At 44.0% G+C, this 19,183-nt stretch overlaps 1 protein-coding gene across 1 annotated transcript in view; it reads right to left on the bottom strand.

Annotated features, from left to right (window-relative positions):
* Positions 1 to 2,029: 2,029 nt before the first annotated feature.
* The window catches only part of PARM1 (prostate androgen-regulated mucin-like protein 1), a 103,182-nt gene continuing 86,028 nt past the window's right edge, over positions 2,030 to 19,183 (bottom strand). The window contains exons 3-4 of the mRNA XM_057729427.1: positions 14,850 to 14,928; positions 2,030 to 3,972 (exon numbers count right to left, since the gene is read on the bottom strand). Of these exons, the coding sequence (XP_057585410.1) occupies positions 3,888 to 3,972; positions 14,850 to 14,928 (164 nt within the window). The 3' untranslated portion in view covers positions 2,030 to 3,887. The remainder of the gene's footprint in view (positions 3,973 to 14,849; positions 14,929 to 19,183) is intronic.

The raw sequence follows: 19,183 nt of genomic DNA, 5'->3' as shown, positions 1-19,183 counted from the left end.
AACATATCAAAATGTGAATCACCACTGTCAGATGCAAGCTTTTAAGAACTTTAATTGAAATAATTATCATTAGTATGCAATGTCTTACAACAAGTGTAGATACAATGAGATCAAATATCAAAGAAGTTGCACATTTTTCCATCTTTAAATGATGTCAGCTAACTCACCCCAAGAAAGCAATCTGGCATTGGTCTCTTGGTTAGCACTATTACCAATATCAACCAGCACTTTAAAATCAAAGTTGAAATGGTACATTCATTTGCCAAAAAGAGGTAAAAGGCAAAAAAGGTGAATCAACGTGCAAATTAGCATCTGGCCCAGTTGCAAAATTCATTTCCCAGACGCAAGGGATTGAACCATGCACGCTTGCAAACAAGATAAAGGGCAAACAGGTGAGTAAACCAAAATCAACTCCACAAAGAAGAACTCAGAAGACTTTGGGATGGTAAAGGTCAGGTCTACTGCTATTAGTGCTCAGGTATCCATATGTGTTACCCTAACTCAACAGTCTGTGAGACCTATGTCCTGGGCCATCCTTTCATTCAGGGATGGAAACCACCCTTCATGGTCCCAGGAAGTCAGGCAGTGGCATTGGGGGTTAGCTCAGAGCTGTAACAGCTGTCTGTATGTAGCTACTATACAGTTGTCGTTTTATAGATTTAAGTAAAAACAACACACCAGTTAAACGAGAAACTGAGATCACTTACACATCTATGTAATACTTAAAATGTCTATAAATATTTTTCTCCAGAAACTGAAAACACTGTAGACATGATTTCATTAATCCTCACAACACATTTGTGAGGTAGCATGGGGTAAGGTCCATCAGACAGCATCACGCCTGCCTAAGAAATGAAGACACAGATGTCCAGGGTGGGCAGGAGACTTCATCAGGGTCACGGGGAAAGAAAACAAAGTTGAACCTCATTCTGTCATCATTTGCAATCTGTGATCTAGAAGAGGCTGCTGGCCTCCCTCCTGCTCTGACATTCTCTCTAACGCTTTATGACTAGTCTGGTCCCTGGATGGTACGTGGTTGTTTCAGATCCACTGGAGCCACTTCCCTTGAGTAGACCTAAACAGACTTGCTCCCTGAGGTAAAGGACATCAGTTATTGGCATATATGTCAGGGGTGTGTGTGTGTGTATGTGTTAAGCAGTATTTGTTGAATGCAGTTGTTAACATTTTTGGCCAACTCAAAAACAGAAAAATGCACTTGGCAAAAGAAGGTTCAACCCATAGGTATTTTACACTAACATAACAAGGAGTGTTAGAGTGTTTGTGGGAAGCTGTTGCCTTGCTGAATGCATCTGTTGTAGGTCCACATTCCTCTCTTTACCAGAAGGATCTGGAAGTTAATACGAGCAACCAACCCATCAGGTGCTCTTGTGCAACAGCAGCCTTGGTAAGGAAAGATGCTTGCTGAGGCAGGATTCCCTGGGAAGAGGTTGGTCCCCCTTACCCAGTATTTATGACTGAAGCAATATCCAGAAGCCCACCTCTCCAAAGGCGCTTCCTGGACGTTCTGTCAACACATTTGTGGCTGAGGGAGGAAAAAAAAATGTGGAATGTCTTGTCTTTATTGAATTGTCCTTTGCCAAACCGAAAGCCTATAAAGGGGGTGAGGGTAGGAAAGAGGGATAATTATTCAGGCCAAGCACAGTCAGAATGGGCTCCCTTGGTCATTCCTGCCCATTTTTCTAAGAACGTCTACTTTAGTTTTGCTTTTTAATAATCAGAGATATGAGAATTCCTGGAAGTCTGCTTCTCACTCCCCACTCCTGTTGTAAAATACCTCTGGGGGCTGCTTGTTCTCCTTTGGTACCTAAGGAGTTTAGGAATAGTTTCTTTCAGAGCGGGGGATTGGCAGGTTGTGGAAAGTGTCACCGGTCCTAATGTCTCTGCCATCAGAGAAGTTTAGAACAGCATGGCAACGGCTGTTTTCATGTCAGTACTTTGTTGGGCCACAGCGAGTGACAGGAGGAGTTGAAGGTCAAGTTTCTGGAAACTAAACAGTCATGGCAGCAGGTCCAAGTTTAGAAATAAAAAATGATGCAGTTTCAAGTTCTTTATGGTAGCATAGGACAATATAACACATTCTGAAACAGAACCCAATGTATATTTTGTATTCTATGAGATCAGGACATAAGATGCCAGTTGCTAATACCAGGTGTTTCAGGAGCACAGGTTTAGAGCCATGAAATAAAGCTATCTAGAAAACACACAGAAATAAAAAGGCAACCATGCATAGCAAAAACAACCCACCAGCCAACAAACTAAATACTTTTAAGATAAAAATTTAGCAAATCATTTCATTTAGTTAAAAGTAAAAACTATCACAAACCTGGTGTGTCTTGTTTTGTCACAACGGGCATCACAATAAATTAGGGTTTCTCACACTCAGCACTATTGACCTTTGAGGCCAGGTAACTCTTCGTTGGGGTGGGCTGTCCTGTACATTGTGGGATGTTTAGTGCATCTGTGGCCTCTACCCAGTGGTAGTGCCCCTAACTTGTGACACCAGTGGTGTCACAATATCGCCAGGCATTTTCAAATGTTCCCTGGGTGGGGGAGGGGGAGCAAAATTATCCCCTGTTGAGAACCGCTGCTGGAAATGGGTGCCCGCAAAGATGATTCGTTCTTTCTCAAAAATCATGATGCAGGATTTTAAAACTGTGTAGCCAGGGGTGTTCATTTATTAAACAGCAGAATTAGTAAGGGAAAAGTGAAAAATAAATGGATTAATCACGGAGTCTGTATGGAAAAGCTTCACTGAGCAATTGCAGGCAAACGAGTGCCTTTAAAAAATTAAAGAAAAAAAGAAAAACACAATTAAAAAAAACCCCAGTTTGCAGCCATTATCCAGCAGACAGTAAGGCAGTGAACCTGTTGCTTTGTGGGTAGAAAGCAAGGATTCTACAGGCTCCTCCACGCAGTGGATGTCTCTGACAGTTATTGAGGGCTGATCCTACCTTCCCTAATGAGGTATGTCATGCACGTTACCCCCTCTTCCCTGCCACCCTCCTCCACGGCCCCCACTGTACACTCACTCCATATGCCTCTCCCTTTCTCCTCTACAACTAAACTCATCTGACAGCTTTCTCCTATGGAACCGCAACTCTGCTGAGAGCTTGTGGGCTGGGGGTCCCAGCTGCGGTTGACTAGCACAGGCGTCCTTAGCAGAGACAGGTGGCCTGGAGGGGAGAACAGGTAGCAGGCAGGCTGAGATCTGACAGCAGCCTGCTACTCTGCCCCTCGGCCTACTGGCCTCCCCCAGGGCACCTTCTAGGTTCCTCTTTCCTTAATTAGGCAGCTAAGGAGCTGGCATCCAGCTCGCAGAGCCGAGCAGGCATCCTGTCAGACACAACCAGATAAATCGAGATTAAAAAGGAATCTGAGAAACCCCTGCTTCCTTACCTGCAGGGCGAACTCCTCCCAGCACTCATTGCCTTTCCCCTCATGGAGATTTAATGTAATTTCCTAAAGAAAAGTTTAAGAAATACCACACACAGAAAGTTCCCCTAAAAGTAACCCTTGACGACACAACTTCATCCCTCTTCCTGGTTCTTCTCTCGGTGGGACCTGTTCTGGGTACAGACACCTCCACCGTGGCGTCCCGCCTGGACGGCTCAGGATTGGCCCATGTCAGCTGCATATCAGACTCCACTCACTTTTAAATAATTTTCTTTTCTTTCTTTTTCTTTTTTTGGTACCAGAAAGGGGAAGTTGTAGCAGCCAGAGGAGAGGGAGGAAAACAAAACAACCAAACCAACAAAACAGGGCTTAGGATTGTCGCTCAATGTGCATCAGGTACTTGTTATTAATTCTACTGGATAAGCGCTGATAAATAGAGACAGTCATTCCTCATCCCAGGCCACCTTCCTTTGTTAGGAGTCGTCGTAGAGAGGGTTGTTGTAGTTTCCCCAGGACCCGTAATCGTGGTCATCCAAGAGCCGTCCGTAAGAGGAATGCCTGGGGGGAAGGAGAAGAGGGTCGTGGTTATTGGGAGAAGTTGCCCATCTGTGGACAGCCCCGTGCCCTGGGGCCTGACCGGGGAGCGAAGACACAGTTCTTCACTAGGAAAACCCCTCGGCAGCAGACCCACCAAGTGAGGAAGCCCCCGTCCACAGACACCCTGTAAATGATGACCGATCCCCTGGGAGCCCGACTGGCGCCTTCCGCTGAGATCAGCTGGGTCCTTGTCTCTCTCCTTGACCTCCAGTGCTGGAGAAGGAAGAGGCCCCCTTTCCATGGCTATTTAATAGGAAGTAATGGGAAAGGGAAGGTTGCAATCCTGGCATTTTGGCTTAGGTCCTGGACTTCATTTCCCCTGAAATGATGAGGACACAACCAGAGCCACTGTTGCTTTCACCACCCCTCCTGACCTTTATACGATGTTGTATAACCTACAAAATTCTTCTATGTTCTGTGTTCACTTGATCCTCAAGATAAAGCTGTGGGCCAGGTACTGTTTATCTTTACTTCTCTGATGAGGAAAGTGGGGCTCGGAGATGTTAACTGACACACCCAGAGTCACCCAACTGAGCTATGAGTCGGGCCCCCACCTCCGGGCTCTGAACCCAGTGCTCCGAGCTCAGCCTCCTGGAGTCTGATGAGCACCTTCGCTCAATGGCAACAGGGGTTTTATCGGCTTTGCTGGGTCATTCTGGCAACCGGTTCCACAATTAATATTATTTGGAAAAGAAACTGAAATCAGATTGTTATCACTCTTCCGTTTAAAACCTTTGAGTGGCCCCTCATCTCACACAGAGTAAAAGCCAATGTCACCACAATGGTGTGCAAAGCCCTACAGGGTCCGGCTCCTGTTACTCTCCTGAGCTCATCCAGCAGCTGCTATGCCAGGGCCTCTTGCTCCCTCGACTCCAACAGCACTGACCTCCTTGCTCTCCCCTCTCGTGGCTGACACGCGCTTGCCTCCAGGTCTTTGCACTTACTGTTCCCTCAGCTTAGAGCAGTTGTCTTCCAGATCTCCACACAGCTCATTCCTTCATTCCCTTCAAGTCTGCACAAATGTCAGCTTCTCAGGGAGGCCTTTCTTAGGAACTCTATTTAAACTTGCAACTCTCACCCCAAAGCACCCCCTGCTTAAGTTTTCTCATAGCACTCATCACCTTCTAACATACTATCCGATTTACTATTTATTTTGTTACTGCCTCTCTCCTTGAATTAGACTGTACGTATGGTTTATCTCTCTGTCTTGTTGGCTCTTAACTCTGTCTCTGGCACCTATAAGAGTAAGTCCTCAATAAATGTTTGTGGAAGAAACAGTGATTGGAAAAATACATCCTGAAACTCCAATCTGTTCATAAGATGGGAGCTTCCTGGAAAGGATCATGGCATTTTAAGAATAAAACTAATGACAGGATTTGGAGAACACCGCAAAATGAGCATCTGGTTTCTCTGAGGTTCAGGCTAGCTCGTGAATTTTTCCACCTTGCCACTGGAAATCAGGTATGCTATATACAGTACAGATAAACATACTCACTCCCCCTAACTTTTTTCTCACCTAGATATGGAAATTAAACAAAATGAAAATATAGCTCGAGAGGCACAGAAAGCATTTGCTGTATACTTCTATCTGCTGCTAAAATAAGTGCTGTCACTCTTCTAAGCTTATTTACATCTGTCAGGTAGTTGAAAAGAGATGATCTGCTGACAATAACCAGATGCTTGATATGCTGGCTTTAGACTCGTAGCTTTCGAAATTCTGATTTCTGTCCTGAAGGCTGGCTCAGTTGATCTGGTCTATACCCCTGGAAGATTCCAAATATATTTTGTTTTCCCTAAAGGTCCACATTTATTTCTGTGGGTGTGAGAAGGAAAGAGGTCACAAATAACACACCACTGATCTCCTGATCAGCAGGAAGAGGGGAAGTCAGTGTTGGTAAATGAGGTTACTGCCCATCCTTTGCCAATACCTCCCCACACTTAAAACTGCCAGTTCCAATCAAATTCTTTAACAGGATGGTTGAGAAATGGAAGCTATAGAATGAAAAAGTAAAAACCTAGGGATTACAAGACTGGAGCTGGGCCTAAATTTCAGCATGACTTACTGCGGCAAGTCTGACCAGCAGGGACCCAATAAACATGTTCTTTTATTGATAGGATACTCTGCCTCATCTTTGTATGGTAAGTTAACTTCTCATAGCATTTTTATATCTATCATACATTTTTATTCTCATAAAATGTCAGTTGGGCCTATAGATGGATGACCTCGAATCTATTTTTAACTCCCTGTTTCTTCACTTATAAACAGAGAATCTTAAAAAAATTGCCTTAGGATTGTTGGGTGGATTAAATTAGGTAATGCAGAGAAAACACCTGGCTCATAGTAAATGCACAATAAATGTTGGCCAATATTGCCTTTTAATTTTTATTATAAGGAAACTTATACAAGCTCATGGCACATCTGCAAATAATAAAAAAGGATACTGAGTGAAAATAAGCCTCCCTCACCTTCACCAGGAACTCCTGACACTATGCCCCAGGCATATTTATAAAACCAGCTTCTCATACTATAACTTAAAAAATTATTATCATGCTAGAGTGGGGTCAGAGGATTAAAACTCTTCTGGGCTTCAGGTCTTACTGTTTGTGGTTATTGTAGGCAAGACTATTTGATCAGAGCTATACCTAATCTGCTGTATTATAAAAGATATCTACTACACATACTCTAGTAAAATACAGGAAAAAGATGGAGCTTTCATTTTTCTTTGTCTTCTCATTTGAATGAACTGTGAGTTGAACAAAATACTGATAAAAGAGGAAAGCAAAGCAAGAGGTAGAGAAACCATATTTGGGCATGCACCAGACCCATAGGTCATGTTTTAATACATTAATGAGCCTAAACAAGAAGGATTGGGTGTGCTGGGATTCAAGCCAGGTTTAGCTAAATCCCGTAACATTGTGGAAAGAGGAAGACAAACACATTGTGTGTGTGTGTCTGATAAGGACAGAATCATTAATGATCGCTTTAAACTATCTCTCTAGGTCAGAACTTCTTAAAGCAGGGCATGTTTTAGATGGAAATGGAGTTTTTCAGACTGGCCTTTGTGGAGTCTAAAGTGGTGAAAAAACACCCTCAAGATTAGGAAGGTGGGGCTTGGCTCAAGGGATCTGGAAGACTGTCATTGTGATGTAATGGGAGAGCTGGTACTAAAACTGAGGCCTGTTGGCTCTGTACTGCAAGGCTGCTGCATCTAATTGCAACCTGAAGAGCACTCTGTATGAATGACATCATCGTCAGGTCAAGGCAGTTTTGTTTACTCCATTTCTTCATACAGACTGGCACCCAGCCAGCATAGCTAAGTTTTCCATTTGCTGTGCGTTGGTTCCCTTAGATGGTAAACCTCCCGGGGGCAGACTATGTCTTACTTTGCTTCTGATTTTCTGAATGTCTGATATGTTGCTCTTAATGCAGTAGTACTTTTATAAATACTTGATAATAACTGTCTACATGCAGTAGCATATAAACAGTACACGGAGTAAACATACAGAGTTTACTTGGTCAATACCAGCAGGGATTAGTATGTTCTGTGGCAATTCACTGTGCAGTATAACCATGGCAAAGTGAAAATGCCTTATTAAAGAACGCAAAAGGCCAGAGCCACCATCTTAACCTTAAAGATGGGAAGAAGGAAGAGAATTACAACTAAATTTCTCCCGTGTGATGGCATGGCTATAAAGCACTCAGCATAGGCTCATAGTCCCTGTAAATCAATGACACTGTGCTTATTGTCACAGTTGTTCTATATCAAACGGTTTAGTTAGCCAAAAGCAGAACCCAAGGGGACAAAATAGGAAATGATTTATGTGAAGCCCTTGCCTCATTGCTTCCTTCTCAAGTGGTTTTGCTCTAACAAAGCAACACTCCCCACTCCCTCTGTCCCAGTTGGTAATGTCTTGTTGGTGATTAACTGGTAAATGTAGTGGTGACATTTGTGGTTTGAGGCCTTCTCCACAACTGTGAAAAGGTACCTGTTTTAAGCTAGCTATAGCATCAATACTTAATGGAACCCAATGCTCTTTGAAAATGAATGAGGTGTGTAACTTTTTCCTATGTCGAGACAAACACGTTTTAGAAAACACCTTCTCCCCTGTAAGGGTCAACCCCAGTTCTCCATCAAGTCTCCAACTTTGTTTATTGTTACTCCTCCCAAAGTCCTCTTGTCCCTAGTGAAGCGAGTCTTGCTATTCAATCACTGATGCTGCTTATGTGCTAAGAAGGAGATTATAAAGATGGATAAGAAATGGCTTTCGGCTGGGAAAACACAACTGAACTTGCAGCTCATCAGTCATTAGCCATTAAGCCTTAGACTCTTATCATCCATTAGCAAAGCTAGTTTGGTGCAGCTGTCACTCTCGCCTTTGTTTTCACTGGTGGCTTTCTTTTGCTGATTGTCATTTCCCTGCCTGGCTTCCTTCATTTATTCATTGAAAAGTTACCATCGATCAGGCCTTATTTTGGGGTTTGGGGAATACTTCAGTGAATAAAAGACAGAAATACCTGTCCTAAGGGAGCTTACATTCTAATGGGGGAAAATGCAATAAATAAGACATGAAAAATAATATGGCAGATGGTAATAAATACAATGGAGGAAAATAAAGCAAGGAAGGGGAATGAGGAGTTCCATATGGGAGGTGGGGATTGTAATTTTGAATATGGCGATCAGGAAAGTCTCACTAAGATGTCATTTGAGCAGACACATAAAGGAGATGTGGATGAGGCAGACCCTACAGACAGAGAGAACAGCATATGCAAAGGCACTGGGGCAGAAGCAAACAACACATCTGTGTGGTAGCTACTGAACTGTAATTAAAAATCTTTCTCTATTGGGATGGTTTTAGATTTATAGAAAAATTGCAAAGATGGTACAAAGAATTCCCATAAGCCCTTCACCCAACTTCCCTTGATGTTAACATCTTACATAACCATGGGACATTAGTCAAAACTAAGAAATTAACATTGTGAACTACCAGTTTGAAGCTAAGAAATCTGTGACCATTAGTGGTGAATTTATTTGCCCACAGTTAACCACTGCAAGTTAGTGGCAATAATTAGAGTATCATAATTCAGTATCTTTAAATAATCACCTTTACTTTGAAGAGGCAGATAAAATTTATTTTATATTTTAAAACCATCTGCCAGTATCATGCTAGCAGACCCTCATCACAGAAAAAGCCTGCACTTTGGAATGCCTGCCTATTTGTCAACAAGTTCAGAGTCATGAGATAACTAGGGGAAGTCTATGGTTTAACAGATTCCCATGGCTTCTCCTTCTCTAAACCTAGTTTCTCCTGATTTGGAATAAACCAGCACTGCTGCTGCATCCCAAACTTTCCAACCCAGAATCATTCACTCAGCCAGCAAGTATCTATAAAGCAACTATTACATATCAGGTATTGCCAGGGGCTTTCTGTCCTTCTAGTGGAGGAGACTGGCAGAGGACACAGTGATTCCAGTACAGGGAAGTGAATGGTACGCAGGAGGCACAGGCAGCATGAAACTCACCGTGGAGAGGGTGAGGGTGGGGGCTTCCGAGAGAAGATCTCTTTTGAGCTAGACAGCTTGGAATTAGCCAGATACAAAAGAGGTGAACCAAACACCTCTGGCCAGGAATCAGCATGTTCAAAAAACCAAAGGCATGGAAGAGCAAAGCATTATACCTGGGCAACTTTAGAGCCAAGTGCGTTTGCAGTGTTGGGAGGAGAGGGTAGAATGGGGTTATTCAAAGTCTGGTCCTTGGACCAGCAGCATTGGTATCACCTGTGAGTTGGTGAGAGCTGCCAGTGCACGGGGCCCCACCCCAACACATTGAGTCAGAACCTATGGGGCTGAGACCCAGGAAACTGTTTTTAAGAAGTTCACCCATTGGTTCTTCTGCATGTTGAAGTTTGAGAACCACTGAGGTAGAGAATTAAGTCAATTAGACCTACAGAGCGCCAAAAGCTGACCTGGAAAGGTCAACCTGTAGCTAATAAACTCTAGAAGATCTTAGACTTCATGGCTGTCTCTTTATGGGCCTACTTTTCAACCTAACAACAACCAGGAAGAATCCAGTTGTAGAAAATGTCATCACTAGAAGACTTAAAGCAAAAGAGGTGACATACCAAGATGTCTTAAGAGCCAGGCCCAGTTGTGTGTAAAATCAAGATCAAATTTATTTTCGCGCAGGGAACAGCCTGTGTTGTCTGTCTAGCTTACCAGCACACCTAATTATAGCAGCATCCACATTGCTGGCAATAGCAGATATGGTCTCCTGCCCAGGAGATTTTCTCGTGGCTGAACAGCTTTGAGCCAATTTAAACAAAACAAAACTGACTTACCTCATTTTTCAATCATCACTAATTAAAGACACTATTCTGCTGGAGGTAGGCAGGGCTTTTGCTTTCTTTTAAAGTTGCAAACAAGCCCTGGAATAAAGACTTCTCAGAGATAGCTTCTATTAATGAATGTATGACGTGGATGCCACTTCACAGGTGTTTAGAAAAAACACAACTGGGATCGCCAAGATGGAACATGAAAGTCTGCACATCAACACATAATTAGAAAACTGAGCTTCTGTGCCATCTTCCTCCTCTTCCTCATCTCTTCTCTCCTTTGAATCCCTGATGCCTACAGAATGAGGCTATTGGTGGCTACCATTTTGCTGAGCACCTAAGTAGGAAGCACTGTTTTAAGAACAATTACAATGATGACAGCAGTTGGCCCTTCCATGGCCCTCGCTTAACCCCGGAACTGCGTGTTTATCTGTATCGCAATTTAATCCTCATAACAAACCTGAGTTAGGTATTAGCATTTTAGTCCTATCTTACAAACAAAGAAACTGAGCACAGGGTGATTAATAAACGTGCCCTAGAGTCCATATTCTTAACCACCATGTTATCCGGTCTTTCCAGGTCATCTACATTCATTATTTCATTTCATCTTCAAGACAACCTTGAAAGATGGGTGTTATCAGCTCTATTTTTGCAGGCGAAGAAATGAAGGATCAGGGAGATTACAATTTGCCCAAGGCCACCTAAATAGTAAGGAGAAGGGTCAGTATAGAAACTGATTGCAAAGTCCACATTCCTCCCTCCACACCACAACTGCTGCCGGCCACAGTGCTGGGGTGGATAGTGATTTAAAAGCCTTGCGAGGTTCTGGGCAGTTCGTTTTTAGATGTTGCATCCAGAAGTGGCTTAGGTTACAAGAGATGAGGTCCTCCAGGCAGGAGATACTGTGACAAAACTAGAGGTCACGGATCCCTGAAGAGTAGGAGTGTGAAAATGGATGGATGGTCTGTTTACTGATGCCTTCAGAGGGCGCTAGAATTTGGGAAAGAGGTGAAACTCCTGAGCCACTGTTTAGCAGAGCTCACAAGGAATGCCCTTTTTCTGGCAGTGAGGCTGCGCCTTGAAAGGGCGGATCTGCTTTTGCATTTGCCGGGACATTGGCTGGGCCTGGGCAATAGCCCGTGGTTGCAGGCCAGAAGCTAGTGGTTCCCTCATGGGCTGTGATTTCGGTCACTTGCTGCTCCAGCCAAGTGAGCTAAAAAACCACAGACAACATACCTCTTGTCATGTTATTATTCTCAGAAATCTGGGACAATAGGAATGGAAGAAATTTGCAGCTAAGACAAAACTCAACCTTAGGTGTACACACATACACACACACACACACACACACACACACACACAGAGGCACGCACATTTGTCAATTGAGCCAAATGTATTTTTGACGAATGATTAGTGGGGCTTTCCAAGAATCTGGCAAAATAACACTTGAAGGTGTTTTAGCACAGCCTTAAGATTCATAAGCGTTATTAACCTCCTTATGTTATTTTTTCTTCTGAAATAACCAACACAGCAGCAGAAAAGGGTTTTCTTTAGGGAGTTTCTAAACAGGGGGTCTGATCACTTCGTCCATCCTTAAGTTTGTAGGGCCAAAGATAAATAACAATCTTATACCACGGGGGGCCTTTCTACATTAAGAGGGAGGACCTACATCACAGGGGAGAGAAACAACGACTAGTTCAATTTAATCATTCACTGAATTTATCTAGTGTTGAGAACGCTTGGAGAAAAAAATATACTTTAAAATTTTTAAGTAAAATGTTATACAATTTTAATCAGCGCTCATTAGAACCAATTTTAATGGCGTGCTAACAAAATTCTCCAAACCCAGTAAGTTCTGAGATGGCAGAACTGTGTCTCATCACTGATGTTTGGTCCCAGTGCTTAGAAGAGTGCCTGGCACAGGGCTAATGCTCAGGAACTATCTATCGAGCAGCCATCCTACTGGCGTTACGTCCAGCTGACCACTTTGATGACGGCGATGATGGCAGTGCTATGTAGTTGGCAAGCAGCATCCATTAACCCTCCCAATGATGCTACCAAGTAGTGAAAATTACAGCCCTCATCTTACAAGGGGAGGGGAGTGAGGCGTAGTGAAGCTCCGTTACATGCCCATGTGATGGTAGAAGCTGCTAGAAAGTGGTAGGGCTGGGATTGGAACTGAGGTCTCCCTGATCCTGGAGTCTGAATTCTTAGTCACTGTGTTAGTCTGCCTATCTGTCATCAGTGGTAGGCTTCAGGTGGTGAACTTGAATTCTTGCCTGGAGTCAAGAAGAAGAGTCCTGAGGTTATTTCAACATCATGTAGGTGAGAGGAAGTGTTTCTATTTTGTTTCACACTCCATGGAGGTTGTATTTTTGGTGACACAGCCCTTCAGAACACACACTGTGATTCCAGACTGTCTCTAAGGTTTCTCTGTAAGTTCCCTTTTTTGAGCCCCACCCCGAATCTCTCAAACACAAAGAGAAACTCTGTTACAAAGTAGGAATGAGGTACCCAGACTAGTTCATAAAAGCAATTTAACTCATAATTAAAATATAGTGTATCTATGGTGACAAACTAGTAATTAAACCAGATGGAAAAAGGTAGCATTCAGTAAGATATAATTCATAAAACTGTTTGATGCTCAAGGAAATAGAGACTTAATGAAGAGAAAGATTGTCTTCTTAATTGGAAGACCTCTGGATCCTTTCATGAAGGCTTTTAGACACAGGTATGTTGGCACTTTAATTCTAATTTCTCTTTGAAACTTGGCTTTCCTGTTCTTGGTACCTTAGATAGGGGTGATATTACAAGGCACTCTCATCCTTGACACCATCATTAGATTGATTTGGTTCATATGCAGAACAAAAGATGGAGGGAGATAAAAGGAAAGGGGGAGAGGAGGTTCCCCAGTGGGTGCTGGTCTGGGCTGGGGTGACTGCAGGAGATGAGACAGGGCAGCAGAGGGGGTGTGTGCATAGAGATGAGAAACCACATACGTGAGCTCCATGTGGGGAACCAGGGCATGCCTCTTGAGGAAGAAGCACAGCTGTGATGAGAAAAAGTTAAGAGCGTGCACGTGTATGCAACTGTGCCTGTGTGACTATGTGTTCTTACGTTTAGTTGGGCATTTATTCAATCTATTCAGCATCTTCTTTGTGCCAGCACTGTGCTCACAGATGAAGTCTGGGTCCTCATGCAGCTTACATTTTTTGTGGGGGAAAAGAGGCAATAGACAAGCAAACAAATATATAAAAAAACAAGTAAAGTCACAGACAGTGATACCAGCCAGCATGAAACTAATTGAGACACTAGGGGAAAAAATAACAAGGGCACCAAACGGGAAGGGAAGTCTCCCGAAGGACATGACGTGAAAGCCATGTATGAGGAAGAACTAGGAGAAAAACATTTCAGGGAGAGGGACCAACAAGAACCAAGGGCCTGGAGGGACAAAGAACCTGCTGTGTTCCAAGAACTGGACGGAAAGCCAGTGTGACTGCAGCTCAGAGGTTAACGGGGAGAGAAATGTGTGATGAGCAAGAAGGTGTGGGCAGGGCAGGTCCAGGAGGGAACTCAGGCCAAGCTGAAGGGTCAACTGAATTCTAAGGGCAGAGGGAAACGCCACTGGGGCTGTTAGAAGGAGGGAGTGACAGGTTGAAGGAGCTTCCACGAAGATGGGCCATTGGGAGGAGGATGTGTTGGGGGTCAGGGACTGGCTTTGCTCATCAAGGTGGCATGCGTCCTCCTGTCCCTGTTCCAGGCACTGCACAGACTGGCTTGCCTTCTGGCATTTTACAGCTGGGAGGACACAGTGTGAATAATGTGGTTTTTGAGAGTTGGGGATTTTACAGAGCGGTAGACAACAGAAGTGGGGGACTCACAGAGTACTGCAACTTTGGCTAAGGAAAGGAAAAACTCAGCTACCATCTGTAATCACCTTCTTTTCATAAGAGAAAGGATATTTAAAAACCCAAACTATAAGGCTAAAACCTCAGGGGGAAAAATCTATACTGTAGAAAATACTACACCTTCTTTGCATTTTTAACAGTTTGCTTCAGAAGCAGTGAGAACCTCCTTCCAAGCTGAGTATACACCCCCACATCAGTGTTCAGAACACCAGTGTTTAGGAAACATGGAGCCTGCCTGTCTTGCCCATTTCACGAGGGAGACAAGGTAAGGCTCAAGAGGCATGTGGCTTTCTCAGGGTGACGACGTGAGTTAAGGACAGAGGGCCAAGGCCCCAGTGCCCCGACCCCAGGTTCATTCTCCCTCCATTACATCATCACGCTGTATATCCCAGCTGATTTCTTCTGCTTTGCCAACTTTCAGATACCGCCCCATCTATTCCTGTCCAGGGTGCAGTATGCCGGCCATTTTCATTTCCTTGCCAAGATTTCCGAGAGCTAAGATACTTATCAAGAAACAAGTACTCAGCAAAACAGCTCTCAGCCCAGAGCCTGACAAAATGAATTCCATTCTTTATAAAGAAGGGGAAGGTGCTATCTTACCTGATCTTTAGATATGCTGCAACTCCAAACACCAGCAACACCACAGCAATGACTGTTACCGTAATGGCGGCGATGCTGCCTGGGAAGAGGAAAAGGCACAGAAAGAAGATGAAGGAAGGGTGTTCATTTCAGATCATTCTGTGACGCAAAACCCAGGAGCTTAATTCTATTATCAAAATGTTTCCCAGGCTAGGCTGAGTTCGGCAAATGGCCAATATTTATGAAGACCTATTGGCTGGCCTGGAGTTCAGAAAACAGTCCACAGTCATATTGGATTATCTTTTTGAGAATGCCACCAGTCTGTTGCTGCTGCTACTGCTGCTGTTTGCAGGGGTAGTGGGTTTAAACTCTCCGGAAGTACTATTTTCTTCTTTTATATGCTTTAGCTCGTCTTTCTAGCATTTGCAAAATATTGGAAGGCCTAGGATGCTTAATCAAGGGTCGTGACAAAATAATGCGGTTGGTTTTTCAATAAAGCAGAACCACACAGCTAGGTCAGTAGTGTCCACCTCAAAAGGGTCATCTTGATAGGAGATGCACTAATTTTAATGATGCTCTCAAATCAAAGCGTTTTAAAAAAAACCTTCTCTTTGAGACATGTGTGCAGTTTTCATCCATGAAAGACGAATTTGATTTTGCAGAGGCTGAAGTCAAGTTTCGTTTATAAAATAAGGTCAAGTATGGTAGGTAACACTATGTTTTGTTTGTAGCAATAACCAGGTACAATTACAAAGTAACGTGAATGTTTTATTGTGAAGTTTAAAACCTGTTTCCAAAGGCAACTAGTAATGGGCAGTTTGGAAAAAACCCTTTGAGCACGTAGCCTTGTAAGAATAACCATACTGCTTCCAGAGATTACTACTTTGGGGCACAACACTCTTTTTGTGTTAGCTGGTGACTAATAATGTATATATTTCAGTTTGATTTCACCTCAGAAACGCCAAGAATCAATTGGGCTCTTGTCTCCTCACAGTTACAGTGACTTTGGGGCACTGAAGTTGGTATCGGGGACCCCATTTACTCTTTCAGGCCACTGAGAAATTATTTTCTACTTCAACAAATGAATGGGGCTTTTAAACACATTGGAAAGAGCATCAAAGTCTGAATATGTGGATTCAAGTGTGGTCCTATCATTATTAGCTTCTGACTGCGGGCTATTTACTTAACCGTGTCGACTCATACACCGCTCACCTGCTGTGACAGAGAAAGAAGAGCTGTTCTACCTGCCCACATAATTTTAAGAAAATTAAATGAGATGCCTTGTGTACCAAGCTAAAGTCCTATCCAGAAATACCTTCCTGGACCACTGCCCGTCTTTCATGGACTATATCTCAAAGGTGATGAATCTGCCCCACATTTTTGGAGATTTACTGTTTGTAGATTATTTTGCCACTTCTCCTCCTATTTCCCCCCCTCTCTTATGAATGGCTTTTGTATATTGTTCTTCTTGTTAGCCTGTCCACCAAAAGAATTAGAGCAGAGCTAAGACACAAATCAGTCTACTCATTAACTCTTCAGTAACTCCCCCAAGGGCCTGGGCGGAAGAAGGCCACAGCAGACATCCACGGTCCCCCTGGTTATAGTTTCTAAAAGGCCAAGGAGGTATTGCTAAGATCAAGACGAAGACCAGAGCTTAATGAGTCTACACAGGCTGACCATAACACACCATTTCAGAGCTTCCGCACTACTGGGCACTCACACGCCCATCTCTTTGCTCCTAGAATCCTTTAGAGCCAGACTGCCGTAATCATCAGTACCTTTCTTTTTCCCTTTTTACTGTTGTCAAGGTAGAATTATGGCACCAAACACTTAAATATGCAGACTGATCAAGTAGAGAAAGTTTGAGGTGAGATCCCCTTATGGATAACCTCTACTCATTCTTTGAAAGGCTGCACTTAGCTTGTCAGCCTCCAAACTGCACTGAAATTAGAACAATTCAAAGTTCACTGAAGCCTCTTAACAGCTCTTAAGAGCTTGTGAAATGAGGATTATCACTGCAAGGTAAGGTGACAGGGGTATTTCAAGATTCAGAAAGATACGCTGATTGCAATTAGGAGTTTTGAAAACTGACCTTTTTAATTTCCTCTTTTTAAAAAAATGGGAGAAGAGAAAGAATATAGCTGATTTCTCTATAAGATCCTTCTTTTTTGCCCCAAGATACATTTAATATAGGAAATCAAAGGTTTGACCCTTTTCCAAGTTTCTTCCCTAACTCTAGGCAGTTGGATCTCTTCCGACTCTGCGATTTACTGGATATATTTATATATCACCTCTTACTGAAGATAAACAGGCAGTTCCCCAACTCAAGTGCTGTTTTTGTGTTTTTTTTTTTCAAACAGCAAGTAGACTTGCTTCCTCTCTATGTGACCAGTGGCTGTCTGGCTCTCGGTGTAGACCAGTCTTCAAACCGGGCTCTTCAAGGCCACCCTTCTTGCTCTCAAAGGACAGCCGTGCCACAAGAGCTGGAATTCACAGGTGATTTCTCTTCATGGGCCCTTGAGGGCAGCTGAACAAAGGGCCATTTCTGAGGGTTCTCATTGCCCCAAAGGCAGCCAGAACGTGTGAGGTAAAATAAATGGTTTAAGTATTCGGGCCACCTCATTAACTATTCTGCCACCCACCAGCTCTTCTCAGAGGTCGCCACCATGGGGGCAAGGGTCTTCTGGAACTAGAAGGCTTTCATCAGGCCTCCAGCCTGGGAGGTCTTGTGTCCTGAGCTCACCCTCACCTCCACGGCAGCTGCCACCTTCAGAAGCAGCCGGGAAGCTCAGGCTGGGAAGCTCCACACCCCCGGGCAACGCGGTTTGAGCATCTGGGGCGGTTGCTGAGCCGACATTAGCTCAACTTCATGCAGTCACTGAAAAGGCTTGATTTCCTCCTTGTGAAAACAAATGCCGTTTCCCCTTGAGTTTTGTTTAAAGTAAGCTGGAATTCCCCTTCTCCTCCTCCTCTTTCTTCTTTCGCGGCAGGGCAGGGAGGGAAAACACGAGGAAGGTGTGGCTGGGGCAGGGGAAGCTCTGTGCTGTGAGGAAGGTGTGCACACTTGGTGGGCAGTGCCCTGGGGTTGGGGAGGGGAGGTGGCTGGCATTTCTGTCTTCTGAATCTTCCCTGTTGGGATATGTGAGTTTCAGACTGGGTGTGACTCACACTGTAAAGCCCTGGAACCAGAAGAAATTAAGAGAGGACCAGAGGAAACGTCTCTGTGTATTTTCTAAGCCGAGATGCCAGAATATTCCACTGTGCCCACATATGCTGCCTGACCAGAGGGCCATTGAAGAGCCACGAGCCAAAGCCTCCTTGAAGTTTGGGCCTCTCTGAAGGCTACGGTTTCCCAGGGGGCCATTTCCCCACTTTCGTAACAACTCAGAACAAAAAGCAGAACAGGCTAAAGCATAACGTATTCTACACTCGCAGGTGGTTGCCTGGGTCTGGCACTGGGCCTAGAACTTTACAGCTCCCTGCTCACTGAATGCTCCCTATGAGATGAGGAGGAGGATTCCCATCTGATGGATGAAGGGTTAAGGCTCAGAGATTTAAGAACGCGACTCAGGTTTTACAAGCTGGTAAATGATTAAGCTAAATTTGAACCCAGGACTATTTCCTGGGTTTTGCATGTTTAATCAGTAACGTACTGGTTACATCCTTGGCCCCTTTCCTCAGCTTGGCCAACGCGTATGCTTTCTTCATGACAACTAGACATCAGCGCTTCTGGAAGGTTTTCCTGACACCCCCCAAGCAAGTTGTAGTGTTGTTGTGTGTTCTCAGCTCTTTGTGTCTGCTTCTCTTAAACACCCTGTGTTGTATTTATGAGCTTCCCCAGACAGATTCTAATCAGATTCATTTTGCATCTTTTCCCCCTTCTCCCTGAACTCTCAGCACTGGGCACAGTCTCTGGCCCATAGTGGGTATTTAAATTATTTTTTTTGGATGTTGAATGATTAAATGTAGCATTTGCAAAGAAAATGAAAATAAAACTGGCAGTTTTTGAGATCAGTCACTGTGCTAACAAAGTTCCCAAGCAGCAGCCTCCCCACCTGTCCATCCTGGAACGCCCTGCTCCAGGTCTCTCCTGAGTATCTACTCCTATGACTCTACAGCGATGGTCCAAGCACCCCAGTGTGTGCTTGCGAGTCCCCGTGGACGACTGAGCTGGAGGAGAGTTATTTTAAGAGTATCTATCTGAACAGAGTCAGATAATAACCTTGAAGTAGTCAGAACAAAATCCCAGAAGGCCACACTTCTGTTTGGACCTGGTCAGACTAACCGAGGGAGAGGGCTTCCCTGGAGGGCATCGCTTACCCTGTTTTGACTCTAGTCTGTGCCCGTGCAGTCCT

The sequence above is a fragment of the Hippopotamus amphibius genome, chromosome 3 (genome assembly GCF_030028045.1).
Source record: "Hippopotamus amphibius kiboko isolate mHipAmp2 chromosome 3, mHipAmp2.hap2, whole genome shotgun sequence".
Taxonomy (NCBI): Eukaryota; Metazoa; Chordata; class Mammalia; order Artiodactyla; family Hippopotamidae; genus Hippopotamus; species Hippopotamus amphibius.
This window is presented reverse-complemented; position numbering and strand designations above follow the sequence as displayed.